At 36.0% G+C, this 20,436-nt stretch overlaps 1 protein-coding gene across 2 annotated transcripts; it reads left to right on the top strand.

The window, feature by feature from the left end:
- Positions 1-625: 625 nt before the first annotated feature.
- Positions 626-20,188, top strand: eRF1 (eukaryotic release factor 1). 2 transcript variants are annotated; one of them, XM_077435127.1, is made up of 9 exons: positions 626-947; positions 9,084-9,259; positions 9,336-9,574; positions 9,658-9,888; positions 11,240-11,395; positions 11,518-11,618; positions 13,589-13,682; positions 13,771-13,918; positions 19,517-20,188. In XM_077435127.1, the coding sequence occupies exons 1-9, from the start codon at positions 862-864 to the stop codon at positions 19,600-19,602; spliced, it is 1,317 nt and encodes a 438-aa protein (XP_077291253.1). In that variant the 5' UTR covers positions 626-861; the 3' UTR covers positions 19,603-20,188. The 2 variants fall into 2 exon arrangements, with proteins under 2 accessions (XP_077291253.1, XP_077291254.1); XM_077435128.1 differs by lacking the exon at positions 19,517-20,188 and adding an exon at positions 14,100-16,692 and having other exon boundaries at positions 663-947.
- Positions 20,189-20,436: the final 248 nt, after the last annotated feature.

Genomic DNA, 20,436 nt, shown 5'->3' with positions numbered 1-20,436 from the left:
AAAGATGTGCACACGACACACTTCAACCCAAAACGTTTATAAAGCAACGCAGCAACCTCCACCGGCAGAGTGAGCCTCTATAGTTCAACTAGATCACATCTCCGAAGAAACCTCTTCGTACATACAATAACCATTGTACTGTGGCGGCTCGCTTATACGACATGGTCGAGTTTGGTTGCCTTCCTGCGAGTTGGGACCACCCCGGCTGGGTTCGGAGAGCCACTACTCACTCTGTCTTCAGCTGTCATATAATAAACACGTGCATTAACATGCCAGTCGTCTCATTCGTTCATCCTCCATAGTACCAATTGAATAAAAATAAACGATCCTCTTTCAAACTACACAACACGTGTTTCGTTAGACCGGGATACGGTCAACATACCTTCCCTGTCTTACATAATTATTAAAATTAAGTTGGATCTTTCTGGCGAGTTTTTAATAATTTAATAAGGAAAAATTCGGAACTGAAGTATCAGAAGCACAGAACGTATACAGGGTAGGTATGTCGGGACTTCGAGTAGATTTCACTTCGTGAAAGTGCGAGCAGTGCGCACGCATAAGGTACACGTGTCGTTAATCTGTGCTTCAGTCTGTCTGGCGCTTTTCGATCGTTTGCACCGCATCGGAGAGAGAGAGTGTGGCAGCAATGGTGTGTGGTGTCCGGAGTGTTGGTAGAGGTGTCGGTGAGGCAGCGGGCGGAGTCGGTGGTCGGTGGTCGGTGGTCGGCGGTGGTGCGAGCGAGCGAGTGAGCGTGCGTGCGTTTGAGTGCGTGGCGCTGCTGCTGCTGCTGCCGCCCCCTGCCCCGCGCCCCCTTCGCGCCCCACCGTCCCGCGCCGCGCCCCGCCGCCCCCCGCCCCCGCCATGTCCAACGAGGAGACCTCCGCCGACCGCAACGTCGAGATATGGAAGATCAAGAAGCTCATCAAGAGCCTCGAAATGGCGCGCGGGTGAGAACCCCACCCCTCGACCACTCCCCTCCTCCCCCCCACCCCCGCCTGCCACGTGCCCCGTGACGTTTTGAGGTTATGTAGCCGCGGGTGGACTGCGCCCCCGTCCTCCCCCACCAACCACCACCCACCACCCACCACCCCTAACCCCATCGTCTCGACCTGACTGAGCTGACTACAAGAAGCTGACTACCTCCCCCCTTGACCCACTCTCCCTCATCCATATTGAACGGTGATGATGTGGCTGCCGCTTGTCACTTTCCCTTTCCCCCCACCACACACACCTCCCCTCCTTCCGCCACACTACCCGACACCTTTCTGTCATCTGATTGTTCTGCATATATATTGATCAATGCACTGCGACCATTTTGTAGGCGAATAGAACAATGACATACATATATACATTCATAATATAACGCTCCAAGTCACGACCGTTTCACTTCTTCAAAACGGAAAACGTTCCGAGTCTCATAACAAATGGACTATACTTGTTACTGAGATGCAATTTTCACATCCAAATTTTACTGTCGACAATTTATATAATATTGTTGCGTATGGGCCAAAGTCGTGTCACGGCATTTATTGGTGATTAAGGAGATACACTATCTATAACGGATAGGTCACTCGAGGCATCTTCCACGTCCGGTTTGTTTACCTATTGTTATGGTCACGTACTCGGATATGTATTCCCACGACATTCAGTACCACGGTATCAGTCATTTCTGAGATGGGACCAAAAACGACCAACTCGGTGGCCATTGTTTAGCCTACATGCACTTAGTCTAGAGATAATCCTTGAAACCAATTAATTTATTTTATTTATTTATATATATTTTAGCTATCAAGCTAATTTAAATATACATCTAGAGTAATTATTTTTTAATATGCTATGGATATCCACCATTGGGGTGCATCTATCGTTTTATTTTTTTTTTGATTAATTATTTTTTATATGAGCTAGGAGCCGCCAAACATCTATAAAATCGCCTCTTTTTTACACCCACGAAACGAGTCCAGCGTGCTTATTTAACGGACGATTTAAAAAAAAATACGCCGATAGATGCACAGAGAGTATCTTTCTCATACCGATGATGAAATTGTTTTAAAAATTGGTCCAGTTTTGGAGGAGAAAATAGTAGAATACGAAACCTCGATTTTGTCAATTTAAAATACGTTTTATATGGTCGAAGCGCAACTGTCGCATTCACTCAATATATATTTTAATATATATTGTCGCATTCACTCAATATATACGTACACTCAATATATATATCGAAGAAAGGAACGGTAACAAAATTAAGGTTTCAGGTGTACAGCCCTCTTAAGGAGATACACTATCTATAACGGATAGGTCACTCGAGGCATCTTCCACGTCCGGTTTATTTACCTATTGTTATGGTCACGTACTCGGATATGTATTCATTCCCACGACATTCAGTCATTTCTGAGATGGGACCAAAAACGGGCAACTCGGTGGCCATTGTTTAGCCTACGTGCACTTAGTCTAGAGATAATCCTTGAAACCAATTATAACGGTCATACAGTCACTGGGATGCTACTCGGCCTAATCCGATTGCACTTACTCGGCGGTGTACATAACACTATCATACTAACGAGAACTCGAGTGCCAAATATTCCGTATTCGCAATTTTATCAATGTTTATCCGTTTGTCTGTCACGTATGCGTTTCTATACCATTCAACCGATTGCGATGAAACTTACATGAGCTATTGTGTGCATGCCTGCAAAGGTTTCTGTAAAAAAAATCGCCCAAAAACGGCAACGGGAATGGAAAAACAGGAATGAGTGGCATTGCAACGCAATAATTTCAAATGCTTTCGCGTAACCACCGGCATTGTTAGGGTAAAATAAACAAACAATTGAATAATTTCAAATTTGCTCACTGTCGGCGTTTTTCCAACAAAATTATCATTACTGTAATTTAATTTGATTATTAAGTATTAATTAGAAACTGAAACATTCACTTCTCGAAACACATCGAGAAACGGGAACGGGAACGGGAATTGCATGCATTATTGTGGCATTGTAACGCATGCTAGTAAACGGTTCGGTGATTATAGGTCACAAAGCGCTCGCCCAAAAGTCAATAAATTCTCTGGCAGCCTAAAAGTCCATTATACTAACGATAACTATTATTGCGTAGGGGTGGGTGGAGGATCCGAGTAAAAGGCCAAAGTCGTGTCACAGCATTTATTGGTGATTAAGGAGATACACGCACTGGCAGAATGTCTTGATATCGCCAAAATACCGCCTTATAACGTATAGGTCACTCGAGGCATCTTCCACGTCCGGTTTATTTACCTATTGTTATGGTCACGTACTCGGATATGTGTTCCCACGACATTCAGTACCACGGTATCAGTTATTTCTGAGATGGGACCAATAACGGCCAACTCGGTGGCCATTGTTTAGCCTACATGCACTTAGTAATCTTTGAAACCAATTATAACGGTCAGGGATGCGCCTCGGCATAATCCGATTGCACTTAACCGGCGGCTCTTTTTATTAGTGTATGCTACAATATTTTAACCTGTAACAGTTCATGTACTCATCATTTATACCTCGAATTCTATTGCTGGGGCAAAGCTGTGACACATCCATTTTTATTATTATTACAAACCTCCTTTACGTTTCACTTACGATTAAAATTCAGGAAAAAATTTGACTCTTATTCGATCGTTTTCATACTACTTTGCCATATTGCTCATTTTGGTCATCAATATAAGTGAATGGATCCTCCGCCATTACGATAGAGATAAAATATCGTTTGAAGTTTGCAAATTTGAAATCTGGGTGACGTCTATGTAGTCTTTAGTTTTGTACATAGATGGCGGTAGTAAAATAAAATTATTGGTATTTTTATTCTAAATAATTACTTTATCTATGTACGTAGTGACAATAAATTAAGTTTTTTCGAACTCAGAATCGATCACTGATCACGTTTTCATGATCTAGAAAAAATGTGTGTGTGTGTCTGTGTATTTTGGGGATTTTTTGAACACCGTTAGTCTTATCGAACTGAAACTTAGTATCTATTACTGAAATTCTTATCGACACGATGTAAATTTTTTCAAATTTTTAAGTTGACCGGAAATGGTACCTCCCCTTATAGGTGTCCTCTTTTTTTTTTTTTAAGTTTGAATTCAATTATCTCCCTAACCGCTAACTGAATCTGATTGACTATGTACGTAGTTTTGCATGTAATAGAAATAATAACTTTTATAACCTTATTTTTTTATATTTTCCCCTCCGATCACACGTCAAAATCGTGTCAATGTACAGGAACTATGTATGTATGTACAGTGCCCGACAGAATTAAGTGGACACTTCAGAAAAAAAACTTTAAGACAGAATATTTTTGTTATGATACATTTTACACAAGAGAAATGAATCAGTAATATTCATGATACTTGGGTTTAAAAAGTTATACAAAAATATTTTGAAAAAACAATACCGTTTATTAAAAAAAAAAAAAAAAAAATGAGCAAAGTACGGAAAAATGAGCAGTACAGACAAAACTAAGTGGACAGAGAGAAATTGAGATATATATTTTTTTTAAAACTTGTATGAGATCCTTTGGAATTAATTACAGCTTGCAGTCTATTGGGTGTGGTTTCAACTAATTTTTGGTGTGTCAGCATCTAAATTTTTTCAAATAGTGGACAATTCATCAAAAAACATTTTTTATTTATTTTTTTAATTTTTAAAAATTTTTGGTCCATTATATACTACTAATTTTCTATGGGATTAATATCTGGTGATTAGGGAGGCCACTCAATTAATTAAATTGCATCTTTTTCGAAAAATTTCATTGTTTTCTTCGGTTTGTGTTTTAGGTCGTTGTCCTGTTGAAAGATGAAAGTACTCCCCAGACCCAATTTTTTCGACTGATTCTTCCAAATTGTCTTTGATTATATCGATGTATATATCGGAGTCCATTATTCCTTCTATTTTGGCTGGACTCCGACGCCCTTCCAGGAAAAACAGCCCCATGTCATCATTGAGCCCACCACCATATTCCACCGTTTTCTCAACACACTTGTTTTTGAGGGCTTCACTGAATTTTTTCCATACTTTTCTTTTACTTTTTGTGCCGAACAGCTCAAATTTACATTCGTCACTCCACACAATTCGTTTCCAAAACGATAAAGGCATTGCAATATATTTTTTGGCGAATTTTAATCTCTATTTTAATCGAATTTTTATATTTACTCGCGATATCACAAAAATTCATACCAATTTTATCATCTTCTACCACAAATTTTTGAACTTAAACATGAATTTCAGATTTTTTTCGACATTTAATTTTTACAACACTACACGGGAACAATATTAACGAAACAACTGTCTCCTACCAATTCAAAAGATAGAATGATAAAACACAAAAAATTGAAGAAATCGTACCAGTGATAACTGAAATACAGGGTCCCCAAACTCATTCGTTCCGCATGAACGCACGACCCAATTTTTGAATTGTGACGAATGCGGTAATGTCAACGAAACAGCTATAAAGCGAAAGAAACGAAATGTCTAAATTAGGATCATAAAATAACACCCTTTTAATTTTTGACAACTATAAAGCTCTATGTTTGCTCTACTTTTTGAGAAAACCGCGTTCTTGTGTACACATAAAAAGTGTCCACTTAATTCTGTCGGGCACTGTATATATGACTAAACAGTGACCGATTTACTTCACTAAAGACCCCTATGTATATATATGTATACAGGGCCGAGTTGCAAACCTACTCCCTTACGGCATGTCTTCATAGCTTCAAGCCAAGGAAGGGCATTCCCAGTTCATTATTTATTCGTATAATGCTTTCATATTACAGTATATTATGCTTTCGAGGAGAGTGGTCACGGGTTCGAGTCCCACTTAAGTCCCGGCGCTGGCCAGACCTTGGTTTGTGACTCCAAGTTGATTGTTTCTTATCAGTTTGCTAATTTTTCTGATTTTCATTAAACGATTCCTGTAAAAATTGGCATTTCCGTTCCTATCTCTTCGGGTCTGGATCACTGCATCCAAGGGGTCATGAATGAAAGTCGAACGATCGAAAAGACGAGTGGAGTCGACGAATTCCTCCTCATACTCCCCAGGTTTTTTTTCTTTAATGAAATTCAAAACAGCTTTTCTTAAACTTACTACTACATTTCCTCAAATATGGGAATAACTGTTATCGATCACTGTCAAGCCTCAGGAATGGTTATGCTTAGTTGCGTTTTTTTTTTTTTTGCATATGCATAAGTATCCAAAATAAAAGAAACATGCCGGGTGCCTTTCGGTGTGTTTTCGCCCTTATTGTATCATATAACATGCATAAAGTATACTAAAGATCCTCGTTGTCAGAAACATTTGGTACTTATTGGTTATACAGACACATCCGAGCATCGAGTATGCATACTTACACATACGAATACACGGCGGTTGCATGAATGGCCTCTAGGTGTCGCTAACAGTTTTAGTAAAGTGACGGTACACACCAAACAATATCGATACAAATCGAAAACGCATTTCCCATATATTATAGGTAAACGGACTACTAGTCATATGTGAACCAGTCACAGGACAACCGGTCGCTCTAGATCGGTCACACGTGATCACCCGTCACACTAAAACTGGTCACGAGAAAACTGGTTGACCGATTTTAGGGTGTGACCAGTTTTAGTGTGACGGGTGATCACGTGTGACCGATCTAGAGCGACCGGTTCACATTTGACTAGTAATCACCGAACCATATTATATGTCTATGAATTTCACATACATATGCTCTGGTGGAGGCCAGTATTTTCTCATTGCTGAGAGAATCTCTTCAAATGGATCTTGGTTTCATATTATATAATGCCACATTAACTTTGCTGAATAACTTTCCATGTGTTGACAAGCCGTACCACGATGTTTTATAATAATTATATTGTCACTTTACTAAAATATTTTGCGACACCTAGAAGTCATTCATATAACCGCTGTTTATTTGTATGTGTGTTAATGTGTTTACTCAATGCTCAAATGCGCCCGTATAACCAATGAGTATCGAAATTTTGAATAAGCAACATTGTATTGACAAATCTGTTTCGAAGATGACTGATTAACATTTGCCTTACAGTGTTAAAAAAATCCGCTCGTCACTGAGCTGGACGCCAAGCGTCCGGTTTTAAATGTGTTTTAAGTTAAAACAATGCAAAATCTGCAAGATTGTTTTTTATAGTTAGCTATAAAAATCATTTTATCGTGTATTAAACGTCGAATAATATATTATAAATAGCACCGAAGCAGAGCCGTCATTTCAAGGCGGGTGTAATTCTCACACTGACCGCGAAAATTATTATTTATGTTCATATTGATCAACGTCTTCATTTCGTAATGACATAATTCGAATCATAGAGGTTTCGATGAGGAATACATAAAATATGAAAACCCTGCATTCGGTATATTTGGAGATACAAATAAAAAATAAGTCCTGGTCACTCGCTATCTATCACAGTGCGGCCGGCGCTAAGACTGATTTATGGTTATCAACCGTCTATGGACTTTTTTTCAGTTACCAAAGGAAGACTAAAGCTATGCCAATTTAATTTTCGGAAATGCGTACGTGCGCGCATAAACGCACCTCATTGACTTGTGTTATCGTCTGCGATATTTTGAAAAAACAATAAAAGTACAACGTTTCATATACATATCAAGTTCAAGACGAAATTCCTGCTATAAATAAGTCCTCGCCAATAAGTGCAAAAATGGAGCTTCTTGGAAAAGTGAAACATTTAGTAAATAACAGAACGCTTTTTTTTCTTTGTTCGGAAATCTTAATACTTTAATGATAATGTTGCGTAGGGGTGGGTTCAGGATCCCAATGAAAGACCCAGAGTCGCTTCACAGCATTTATTCAACAATCCCAAAGGTCCGCACGGAATAATCTGATCTACTGTGTACTTCCTTAGAAAGGACAAATTGTACAGCACAGCTTCCCTGATCCATTAAAGTGTCTATTGTTTACGCAAGCACTCGCCCAGATCTGTGAGAACTCCAGCGTATCCTTTGTGCTGGCACTTGCTGACTCCCGTTAGCCTAATCCGGGCTCTCTATTGTTCACCCACGAATGCACTTAAACGGTGGATACCCTCTCTCATGTTCCCACGGAACGATGACGTATTGGATTTATCTATACATACATATATATATTCAAAGTCACTAAATCAGTGTAGTTGTTTCAAATCACTATATTTGTGTTCCTCAAGTCGCTTTGTTTCACAATCTTCTATGGACAAGTCCATAACGTATTATGCAACAAATTTGTAAATCCTAACAATCGGGGCTCTATATTAACAGTAGAAATGGCAAAATTTGTGTGCCGAGAACGATTTTTTAATCGAGTAAAATTTTGTGTAGACCACGGACATTGTGTTTAGGTATGAAATGCTGTCTTTTTTTTTTTTTTTTTTTATTCTTCACATGGCCATGATCCAAGTGTGCTCGTATTTCATTTTGTAATGCATTTTCGTGTCGTAACGCATTTTTAATGTTGGCACAATCAGGCGACTCGGTTCTAATCGAGCCGTTTGCCATATGCTAAATTGTATTCTCACAATTCAATATTTAATCGCATCAGATTCGTTTCGAAATTAGTTAAGCTCGGATCACTTCGGAAATCTACGGTAAATTTAGTCACGGAGATTTCGAATATAATGCACTCGGAACAATGAATCGGTCGAATGAATTTTATTATATAATCGTTTGGAATTAACATTCAAACTGCTCCTTGGTGATGTTGTATAGTTCTAAAATTTGATATACGTTTTCGGACCTGAATTGCACGGTATTCGCAATGCATATATAATTTCGCTAATTTGATTTGCGGAATATACATATATTAGGTAAAGCGAAAATAACAAAGACACCGCAATTGCATCTCGTCGATCTCCGGTCGTGACATTTTTCCTATGAGTGAAAGTAAAAAAAATGAAATGAAAACCTTAACGGGATAAACGGAGCCTGAAAATAATACCAATATTGACGTACTTACTCAACGGCAACCAAGAGCAAACTGACTTCAAAAGAGCGCACAAAAAAACCGTAATTTCTTTCCGATTTGTGAATGTTGTCCCTATGTTTAATTTCAGGAATGGAACATCGATGATATCTCTCATCATTCCACCCAAAGATCAAATTTCGAGAGTTTCCAAGATGCTCGCCGATGAATTCGGCACAGCGTCGAACATCAAATCGCGCGTGAACCGACTATCGGTATTGGGTGCCATCACTTCCGTCCAGCACCGGCTCAAACTCTACACTAAAGGTATGACTCTCGTATTGTAGCAAACATTCGCATCGTAAGTATGTAATTAACAATGTACATTATCAACCGTTTGCAGTGCCTCCAAACGGTCTCGTTATCTACTGCGGCACGATCGTCACCGAGGAGGGCAAGGAGAAGAAAGTGAATATAGACTTTGAGCCGTTCAAACCGATCAACACTTCGCTGTATCTCTGTGATAACAAATTCCACACGGAGGCCCTCACGGCGCTGCTCGCCGACGATAACAAATTCGGCTTCATCGTCATGGATGGTAATGGAGCTTTGTTCGGCACGCTCCAGGGAAACACTCGAGAGGTTTGTCCCGCTGCAATCGGCGTCCATTTTCAGACGTGCTCGCAATTGTTTTCTTTCATTGTGTTTGGTGTGTTTTTCGACAGGTCTTGCACAAATTCACGGTCGACTTGCCGAAGAAACACGGCAGAGGAGGTCAGTCCGCTTTGCGTTTCGCTCGATTGCGTATGGAAAAGAGACACAACTACGTGCGCAAAGTGGCCGAAGTCGCCACCCAACTGTTCATCATTCAAGACAAGCCAAGCGTCTGCGGCCTCATCCTTGCTGGTTCTGCAGATTTCAAAACGGAACTCTCCCAGTCCGACATGTTTGATCCTGTTAGTATTTTCTACATCATATATCGTCGAATGAACTAATCTTGTCAATTTTTCTGTTGAAACTTTTTATTTCACCTCATTCTGGGCTAAAAATTACTATGAAATTATTTTATGTATATCAGGAAGGCTTAAGAGTCAATGCGCATTTTTAAATTAACAATATATAGAGCAGCATAGAGACATCTATGGCAGTGATTCTTAACCTTGTTGGAGGTACTGACCCCCACCAGTTTCATATGCGCATTCACCGAACCCTTCTTAATTGGCACCCCAATCATATGAGTCGGGTGTGGCTTGACCTCCGCCGAACCCCTGGGGTTCGATCGAACCCAGGCTAAGAACCACTGATCTATGGATAAATTTGACAAACATTTTCGCACCGTTTTATATATCAGCTTATTTGAAATGCTGAAAACTAGAATTTTGTGAGATATAGGACAATGTTTGCAATTTTTTGGAACTGTTTCAATGATATTCTCTGAAATACGATTGACTTGGAGTCTCATATCCAAGATCTGGCCAGCTGGCCAATCCATCGATTGAACCTTTGACCACTCAGTTGACAGCATTATACGCTAACCACTGATATATGTTACTGGTCGTAACTTTGGGAAACTCATTAAACTCATTAAAACTCATTAAAATCATTTAAACTCATTAAACTCAAATAGATACGCCAAAAATACCGTAAGAACACCAAAAAGCATTAATAATAAAAATATTTTATAGTTAAATAGTATTTCGAACTTATTATAAGTCAATAAATTAAAAATATTATTGTAAACAAATTTAAAATAATTTCTAAAAATGAACAACAAAAAAAATTGAAATAAAAAACCGATTTCAAATACATATTTTTATATTTTAGGAATTTACAAATGTCTTGTATTTTGTTAAATATAAACAAAGGTATGTCTAAAATAGATATAAACCAAAAAGAAATTGAAAAAGAGCTGTTGAGACTGCACTTATAACCAATCTTAAAAACTCATTTAAACATCAAATTACGTTTAAAATATGGAAATAAATAGATCATTTTGAAAAGCCCCGATGTATCGGCTCAGGGTGTTTTTGGCGATTATATGAAAGTCGATATATCAGCTAGGGTGTTATAAGGGTTAAGGTGAAATACCCCAAATCAACCTCACCATTGCAAAGGCATTCAATAAAATATCATATTCTACAATTCAAACAGATTCAATTTGATGAGAATTCATAAACCTAATGCACTAATGTAAATAATCATTCCATATCGTTTCTATACTACATACTTCTATTACACACAATACAATGTCGGGCCAAACATCTTGTAAATGTATGTTTTATGCATATTTCAACTTTCCGCTTTCAGAGGCTGCAAGCGAAGATCATAAAATTGGTGGACGTATCGTACGGTGGCGAAAACGGTTTCAACCAAGCCATCGAATTGGCCGCCGAGTCGTTGCAGAATGTTAAGTTTATTCAAGAGAAGAAACTTATTGGCAGATATTTTGATGAAATATCACAGGTAATATTTTGTATGTATGTGAAACATTTTCGTTTTTAGCTCTAATGTCTTGCAGACGCGCATCGTATTCTCGTTGCGGACGGCTGACTCATGACATTTTCATTCAATCTTCCACGTTGCAGGACACCGGCAAATACTGCTTCGGCGTTGAGGACACTCTTCGCGCCCTAGAACTTGGATCTGTAGAAACATTAATCTGTTGGGAAAACTTAGACATTCAGAGGTAACTTGAATTTTGTAGATACTTTCGTACGTATATCGGACCCAATCGTAGATGGCAATCACATGGTCAATCAGACTCTTTTGAGTCATTGAGTACAATTTAAGATATGTTTACGATTGGGGTTGATATTTCAAATATACTATCATTGTGACGGCTTCATTATCATTTTCGGTGACCGATTAGTTATGCTTTATTTATTTATGTAAGGAAATAATGCTATTCGGCATTATGACATTGATCTAAATACAAAGTACACATAAAACAAATATTGAATTTAAAAATTAAGTTTATATTTGGACAAAACAAAATTTTCCGATAAGTGTTGGTTATCACTTTTACGGTAATAAAGCATAATTTGAAACAAAATACATATATTGTATTATTCAAATATGACGGTATAATCAATGTCCTTTACTACCGAAACAAGCTAATTTTAATTTAACGTTTTTTTTTTATAATTCATTTGTTAAAGTGGCGGTAGTCCAATTTTCAGTTCCAAAAACACTATTTTTCTTTGGCTTAATTCACAAATTGATATCACTTCTTTTGATTCGGTATGTCTAGAATCTCGGAAAAGCAGATTACAGGCCACCGGTATTTTTAAACATTGTTGAATGCAAAACATTATATCCAATGTTTTGCGAAATATTTCTCGAAATGAAGAAAAGTGGACTTTTGCTATTTTCTAGCTCAAACTACATACACATATTAAGTGTAATTTGCACAAACTTGTAAACTAGTAATTAGCACGAACAGTCTAGTATTAGCACGAACAAACTAGTATGTTCATTGACGAACTGGAGTGAACATTTAGCCTGTAACATATGGTTCCGCGACAACTGGCTCACGGACCTTTCACTCAACGGCGTTACGCGCACAATATTTCACTCACGCGACAACTGGCTCACAACAGTTATTTTGACAAGTCTGCGGTTTTTCAAAAGCATTTATTTAGTTTGTAGTACCGATCGTTCCAAAGACTTATTTTTGGTCAAATACCGATACCACCAGTATCGGCACTTTCGGTAATGCCCGTGAGCCAGTTGTCGTGACACCATGCCATGTCGCATATATCGTAACATACATATATCGATTTCTTAGTGCACAGATATTGTATGTCCATTTTCGGATTTTAAGTTTGTAGTTAATTTTAACTTAAAATTCAATATGAATTAAAAAATGGACCTACGCTATCTATGCACCAAGCCATCGATATGCATATTTGTATTTGTTTATTTAGTACTTCGCAAAGTACATAAATACATATCAATTATTATCCACAGAGACATCTATGGTCAAATTTGTAAATTTGTAGCATTTTAAACAATTCAGCGAAATTCAGTAAATACATATCAATTAACATCCACAGAGACATTTATTATCAAATTTGTAATTTTGTATACAATTCAGCGAAATTTGAAATTGCTGAAAACTCGAGATTTTGCTAGAAAATGGATAGGGTAGCCAATTTGTTGGAACCGTTTCAATGATAGGAAACGATCGACCTGGAGTCACAAATCCAAGGTCTGGCCAACAGAAACCAGTGAGATTTGAACCCGTGACAACTCTGTTCAAAGCATTATATGCTAACTACTAGTCTATTCTGCTAATTAAGTTGGGCTAGTTGCATGTGTGTGTACGAGCAGGATTCGAGTAATAATTATAATAATTTTTATTCCAGACAATTGGAATTTGTAATGAATAGTAAGTATTTTATTAAATTAATTTGAATATTGATTTGTTTCTCTGGGAACCAACAATAGTTACACACAAAGTCTCTTTCGAAATTATATATTAGATTATATAGATAGTATAAAAATTAAATAAATGTTTAAATGAGATTAAAATACATATAATAATGTTTTAAAATAAAACCCACGCTCACATTAACACGTCTCAACTATAGTCATTTGTTCCGTGCAAAATTGCATGCAAATCAAATTTTTATGTGCTTGTGATTATCATTTCAGATATGTGCTAAAATCGCACGCAACGAGCATAGAGACTGTACTGCACCTTACTCCCGAACAAGAAAAGGACAAATCCCACTTCACCGACAAAGAGGTTCGAATCGTCGACTGAATTATTATCTAAATGAAAGTACATTTGGAACGATGTGTATGTAATAACGTGGTATGTTTTGTTCGAATAGAGCGGAGTCGAATTAGAATTAGTGGAATGTCAACCCCTGCTAGAGTGGCTAGCCAACAATTACAAAGCCTTCGGCACCACGTTGGAGATCATATCCGATAAAAGTCAAGAGGGCAGTCAATTCGTACGAGGGTTCGGAGGCATTGGAGGTCAGTACTCTCGTTTCACGCTTCAAATATGTACAACACTAACAATTTTTTTTCTCTTTTACAAAACGTGTATATAATTGATTGTAATCTTTTAACGTTTATTTTTACGCTGCGTTTCTGGATGCTTGTGGATCGACTTGCGGTGCTGGGAAAACGTTCGGTCTGTTTCGTATGTATATAGGAATTTTGAGATACAAGGTCGACTTTCAATCGTTGCAACTCGACGAACCTTTGGACGACGTCGACCTCGACGACTATTAAACTGATTTAACATTTCGTTTCGTGCGCAACGTCGAACACCACAATGATATACCTCGGAAGTTACATATATATATATATAACGCGTTGAACGTCGCTCACATCTCTTTTGATTGATTATATTATATTTATGTGTGTCGGAAGCCGTTGTTTCTGGAAGCTTTCTTTGCGTGCGTAGGTCGAAGCCTCGATCCGATCGTTTTGTTTTTGTTTTCCGAATCACGGCACCGTTCAGAGTTTTGTCGAGTTGTTTTTCGACACGTCTTCACCCGCCGCTTTGTATAAAGATCATTCTTCTGAATGTGTTTGATTCAAGCGCATCTGTGAACTTGTTTTCATGTGTTCATGTAACGGTTACGAAGGGTTAACATATATATATATAAAACACATCACACGGGGAATGAATCTGTATCATCGTCACTCGACTCACCGAATGTCCGTTTCGATATAACGATAATAATCGCATACTTTTGAACAACAACCTCTCTTACGATTAGTTTTTTCATAATGTATGTTAATATTTTTCAGCTCTTGGCTTATTGTGTATAATTGTTTTCTATTTAATATGTAAAAGTGTGTGCGTTTGCTATTAACATTAGTTATAAATTTTTACAATCAATCGACTCGCAAATTTTTGACTTTATTTTTAAGATGACGTTATTTTCTTTTCACTGTGATTACTTGACGTATGCAATACATATTGTAAGTCTAGTCTTAGAAATTTGAGTTCGATTTGCTCTAGTTTTAATATTGTATTCTGTTTATTTTGGATCGTTGAGCATTTTCGCTTGAAAATACCGGAATGGAGTACTTGTTTTAATGTTTATATTTATGATGACTTTGATGATTTTTATCGTATATAATAGCGGGGACCAAGAAGAAATCGCGTATTTTTTACACAATATAAATATTTATTCTAAACACAATTTTACAAAATATAATTACCGTGATTATTACTAACTATCTTCCATCTTTTCGATTTCCTTTTTGAATAAATTGGTTGGTTTTGAATCGAAATACACGAAAACACCAAGTGTTTTACAACGTCTGCCGTATTTCTGAAACGTTTGTCTTTCAGACCGTGCTCCATCTATCCCATTTTTCGTCTCCAAATTACTACCTGGTGTAAAAAGCGACAGTTTCTTTGTCTTGACAACAAGGAACTGCAAAGTGTTTCTTGGCGCGTCTTTGTTATCCGCAGAGAGTTTGTGCAGCATTCAAATACCCATCCTATTTATCTTTCTGATGCTTCTTAAATGTAATTGCACTGTTGACCGTGGAGATATGAGTTTCAGCGATAATTCAACAAAACTTGATCCGATTCGATTAACGATTTGAGCATATCTTCATCAAAATTTGAGGGTCGCCCCGATTTAGGTGAGTTCTTCAAGCTTCTATCTCCCTATTTAACACTTGCAAGCGGGTCACGAAAATTCTCGTGTTTGAGTACCCAACTTTTGATGGCGGGTCACGAGAATTCTCGTATTTACGCAGTCTGCACTTGAACTTTGGGGTCCCGATAAAACTCGTGTTCTTAAAATATTTTTAATCAACGACATCTCTGCAACTGGATATATACTTCATATATAAATGATAAAACAGGAATCTGTTCTATATATTTTATCTTGTGGAACCATTTAGGGCGAAAGAAAACACAGCTGTAAACGGCACATTGTGTGCATGGCTCCTCGTTGTGGGTGGTTTCCTACATTTCTTCAAATATGGGATACACCGTTATTGATCACTGTCAAGCAAGGATAAATATACAACCATACAATTTTACCGAAAAAGGTCCAGAGGGTCATTTTGGGGCGGAGCGTTCAATGAATCTGTACATGGCATGGCTCATTTTTTTCACATGTTTGTTTAAAAGTATCTAAAAAAAACCCGTGCCACATTCACCGCTGTTTGTGTGACCTGCACGCTTGTAAAGTTTTTAATATTTGAAACCAAAATTGACATCTTCGAACAGTTAGCACTTCGCCATACACGTCTCTGATTGCTTTAGTAGCTTTACTAGTGTTTAAGCCTTGATCAAAATAAAAGCACCATACAATTCCTTACGTCGGTTTCGGGCTTTGACATTTTACCCTTCTCAACAAAATACACTTAATAAACTAAAGTAATGTAAAAGAATAGAATACGTGATCGTGTCTGAACACAAATTGAGCTCAAACATGGGTCCATAATAAAATGTGCGATTTCTTCTTGGTCCCCCTATAATGTATATATGAGACTGTCTAGTTACTCAATGTTAATTTGTGCTTTTATGATAAATCATCGGTCAATTTGAAACGCATATATATATAATATTATAATAAAAAAACGTCGGTCACATTACAGATTTGAAAATACACACTTTTGCCGTCGTTATCTGTATACATAAAATAAAATTAAGAATAAATACCGCATCGAACATTTGTCGTAAGTTTGCAACAATATCGGATGCACTTTTTTCTGGGGAAAATCACTACTGAGCTGTGTTTGTAAGCTGGATCTTTCGGCTGAAAGATGTGAACAAATAAAAAAAGAAAAAAAAGAAATGGAAATGAATATATCTCGTATCATATATTTGGGGCATCTGTGTGCCTTATTTTGTACCAGAAAAAAATGCTCCTTCAGCACATCCTTTATATATTCACTAGTACGTGATGGAATTTCGCATTGTTCTGAAACATTGTACTGCCACAAAGAAGCGCTGTGTATAATTATCTGAATTTTTTAATAAAAGTATCAATTGACATTGAATTTTCATGTGTTTTTCCCTACGCCTATCCGATCTGCTCACGCATAAAACGCCAAATTTGTGCACACGTAACATTTCGCAACTTCGTATCTATGATACGTACATTATGCGAGACGAAAGTGCTTGTACTCGTTCATCGAAACGCATAAATTGTTTCGGGTGAAAGATGCAATCACACATTTCATACATATTCTTTCAATATGGTAAGTACGGTACGAAGAGTACTGACTTTTGTTTAAGCATGTCGTTTAATTTTTTTTTTTTATAAGTATATATCAACCGATAACGGTTGACCGATTCGCTACCTTTACATCATTTGTCTATTTCTCATCATATCGTGTGTTTATTTCTATAGAAATAAATTAACTCGCTTGTAAAGGTGTAGAAATTCATACATATACAGTTCAAGGTGCTGCAAAACTCCATTTACAACTCATATTTTTATATATAACTTATGAGTAGATGCTAAAAATGAATGCAAAAACAAGATTTTGATGAACAATAATTTAATAAAAATCTAACATCTGTACAGTAAAAAATGAAAATTGAAAATAAAAGAAAACATGTTATATAATATATGTATATTTATATATATATTTTTTTAAATAATGAAATGAATTTGCTGCACCTTGTACAACAAAGGCAATGATAATATACTTTCGTAGTAGTTTGGATATTTTGTTGCAATTGATTTTGGGTCCCAAATATGTATGTATGTACAATATTCATCATCTGTCTGAATTAACTCATTATGGACCGCCCGAATTTTCCGAAAACTACGATAGTCTGCGTATTTTTCGCTAAGTAACGGTGAAAATAGTAGATTTTATAAATTAAACAACTCCTAAAACCTTTCAATCAACTGAATTGAAAGTTGAATACTTCTTCTTCAACTGTACGAATTATCAGATCGGTATTTCTCAAACTGCGGTGAGTGTTGTATTCAATTTTCAATATATTTTCACGTAGTAAACGATATCTTATTGATCAGTGTTTGGCTACGGAAGCTGTGAAAAAGGGTGAACCTTTTTATTTTATTTTTAAATGCTTTTTATTACTAAATTATGTTCACAATGCATCTTATATCTATTTTTAATAGCTACTGATCATTTTCTATTTTACAATTTTATTTTATTTTTGTTAGTAATTAAAGTATTATATTATTCTAATGTTAATGTACAGCATAATAGGAAGAAGAGCTCAAACACCTACATATTTACAATTTTTATAAATGCTAATAATACATCCCATACATAATATTAACTTATGACTCTCCAAAGTCAACGATCTAAAGCAGTTTTTCGACTAACAAAGGACGAATAACAGTCAAATTGATATTGTTCTCTCATCTTTTGAAAGGATGGAAAGGAAAGGGAGGATAAAGGTTCACGCCCAAAATATAAACTCTACCCAAAGATGGCTCTCGTGGCCATCACTGTTATTCATTTGAACGAAAGATTCAATTTGAGAAGTATGTATGCTAAGCGGGAAAAAAAACAGTGAATTTCGATATCTGAGGATTTGAAATCCTTTCTGAATATTATTGATGAAATTCCTTTGAAAAATTCAAGCTTTAAAGTATGGAAATATATATTATTATTAATATATTTATCGATATTTTGGATCTGCTGGTATGTTGTTTTTGAATGGAAGTTTGAAACTAAATCTTTTAAATAAGGTTGTGGCTATTTGCAGGTACTATATCTGCGACAGGCGCAAAGCCTTCTACGCATGCGCGTAAACTTAAAATCCGATTATAATTTCTTACATTTAATGTATGCTAGACTTGTTTAATCAATCGTTCATTATTTTAATCTTATGTGTTTAATCAATCGTTCATACTACGTCACTTTACGAGTTCGAACTAAATTTTAAGAGGTTTAAAACAAAATTTTATCAGTAAACACGCTGACAGTGACAGTTCACGCGCATGCGCAGAAGGCTTTGCGCCTGTCGCAGATATAGTACCTACAAATAGCCAATAATTTGCAGATATTAGTACCTGCAAATGGCCACAACCTTTAAATAATATTTTTTTTGTATGAAGTTTGGAGGATTTAAAAACAGAGTTGACGGCTTTTGAATGAAGTTTTATAACAGGGTGTGTGTTTAAGGCCCATAGTGAGTTAATATATAAAATCTACCGTGTAAATGATATTTCTCATTTTTTTTTTCTTTCATCTAATTATAGTCTAAAAATAATACATATTTTAAAAATTACATATATGGTATTTTGTATAATAATATTCATAATCAAGCAAAGCTGTCATAAATCATATATGTATCAGGCCTGGTTCTAAAGCTATCAGATCGTACTTGAACGTAGAGTTTGCTGGTTCACTCAAATCAAAGCCGATTACCGTGTAGATGTTTGTCTCTAGAATAAGGCCTAAAATTACACATTGTTTGGGGTTTAAATTTGCAATAAAGAGTTCTTGAATTTAACAAAAATTCATTGTAATATTGTTTATTCCTTTTTTATTGATTTGATTTTTTTTTTTTTGTATGTTGTAATTATGTTATTGCTATGGTTTTATAAAATTTTCCGCCAGTTGTGAAGTTTATATTTATGGTGTTTTTTTTTCTGTTTGCAGGTCTTTTACGATATAAAGTCGATTTTCAATCTATGCAGTTGGACGACGATGATATATATGATGTATACGACATGGACGACTATTAAATTACCACCAAATCAATCCATCGTTTATAAAACAATAATAATTTCTGTGAAAAATAAAATGAGTTCAATTTTTTTAATAGAAAAAAAATCTATGATATTATATGTTCAACATTAAATCTCACCGTATCGTTTATTTGGTAGATTAAATACATCAAAATTATTTGTTGTTCTCATTGCGTTATGTTTTTCGATCTAAATGTATCATATATTGAAAATATTTTGGTTTTATTTTTAAATAAAATATAAAACCAGTGCTTATCGGCGTGTTTCATTTACCAAATAAATGCTTTTATTCCGAATTTGTGAACTTATCTAAAACTTGGTGAAAATTAAGACGAATTTTGTTCGCTATTGCATACATATACAAAGAAATCCCGCTTCTCGAAATATATCATGTATTCATTCCAAATTTTACATCTAATTAAGTGTGGTTTGAGCTGGATGTGTTAATGTTGAGATGTATAATATATATATATATATATATATATATATATATATATATATATATATATATATATATATATATATATATATTATTAAATTTTGATTCTACATAATTTTGTAAACTTAAATAATTAATTTATCTAAAAAATATCTAGCATAAATAACGAAGATTGCTTCAAAGACTGGATATGGTGCATCGTTTTAATAAAATTGAGGATTTTGTGCAATTTTTAATATTGCTCGTGCTCAAATCATATTTGTGTTGGCATTTAAACACTATATTCCCAAAAAATATAATTTGTAAACATGTAGTTGTGGAAGAAAAAGATACACATATACCGAATTTGTGTCATCGGATATTTTAGGCAATTTTTTCTATCGATATTATGT

This window comes from Arctopsyche grandis, chromosome 7 (genome assembly GCF_051622035.1).
Source record: "Arctopsyche grandis isolate Sample6627 chromosome 7, ASM5162203v2, whole genome shotgun sequence".
Taxonomy (NCBI): domain Eukaryota; kingdom Metazoa; phylum Arthropoda; class Insecta; order Trichoptera; family Hydropsychidae; genus Arctopsyche; species Arctopsyche grandis.
Note: the sequence above shows the minus strand (reverse complement) of the source record. Positions and strands in the feature narration are given on the sequence as shown.

Excerpts from the sequence above, each read along its gene's own strand:
- eRF1 (XM_077435127.1), top strand. The coding sequence starts at position 862 with ATGTCCAACGAGGAGACCTCCGCCGACCGCAACGTCGAGATATGGAAG. Across the intron at positions 9,889-11,239 it reads AGTCCGACATGTTTGATCCT|AGGCTGCAAGCGAAGATCAT; the intron begins GTTAGTATTTTC and ends TTCCGCTTTCAG. Across the intron at positions 11,619-13,588 it reads GAAAACTTAGACATTCAGAG|ATATGTGCTAAAATCGCACG; the intron begins GTAACTTGAATT and ends TTATCATTTCAG.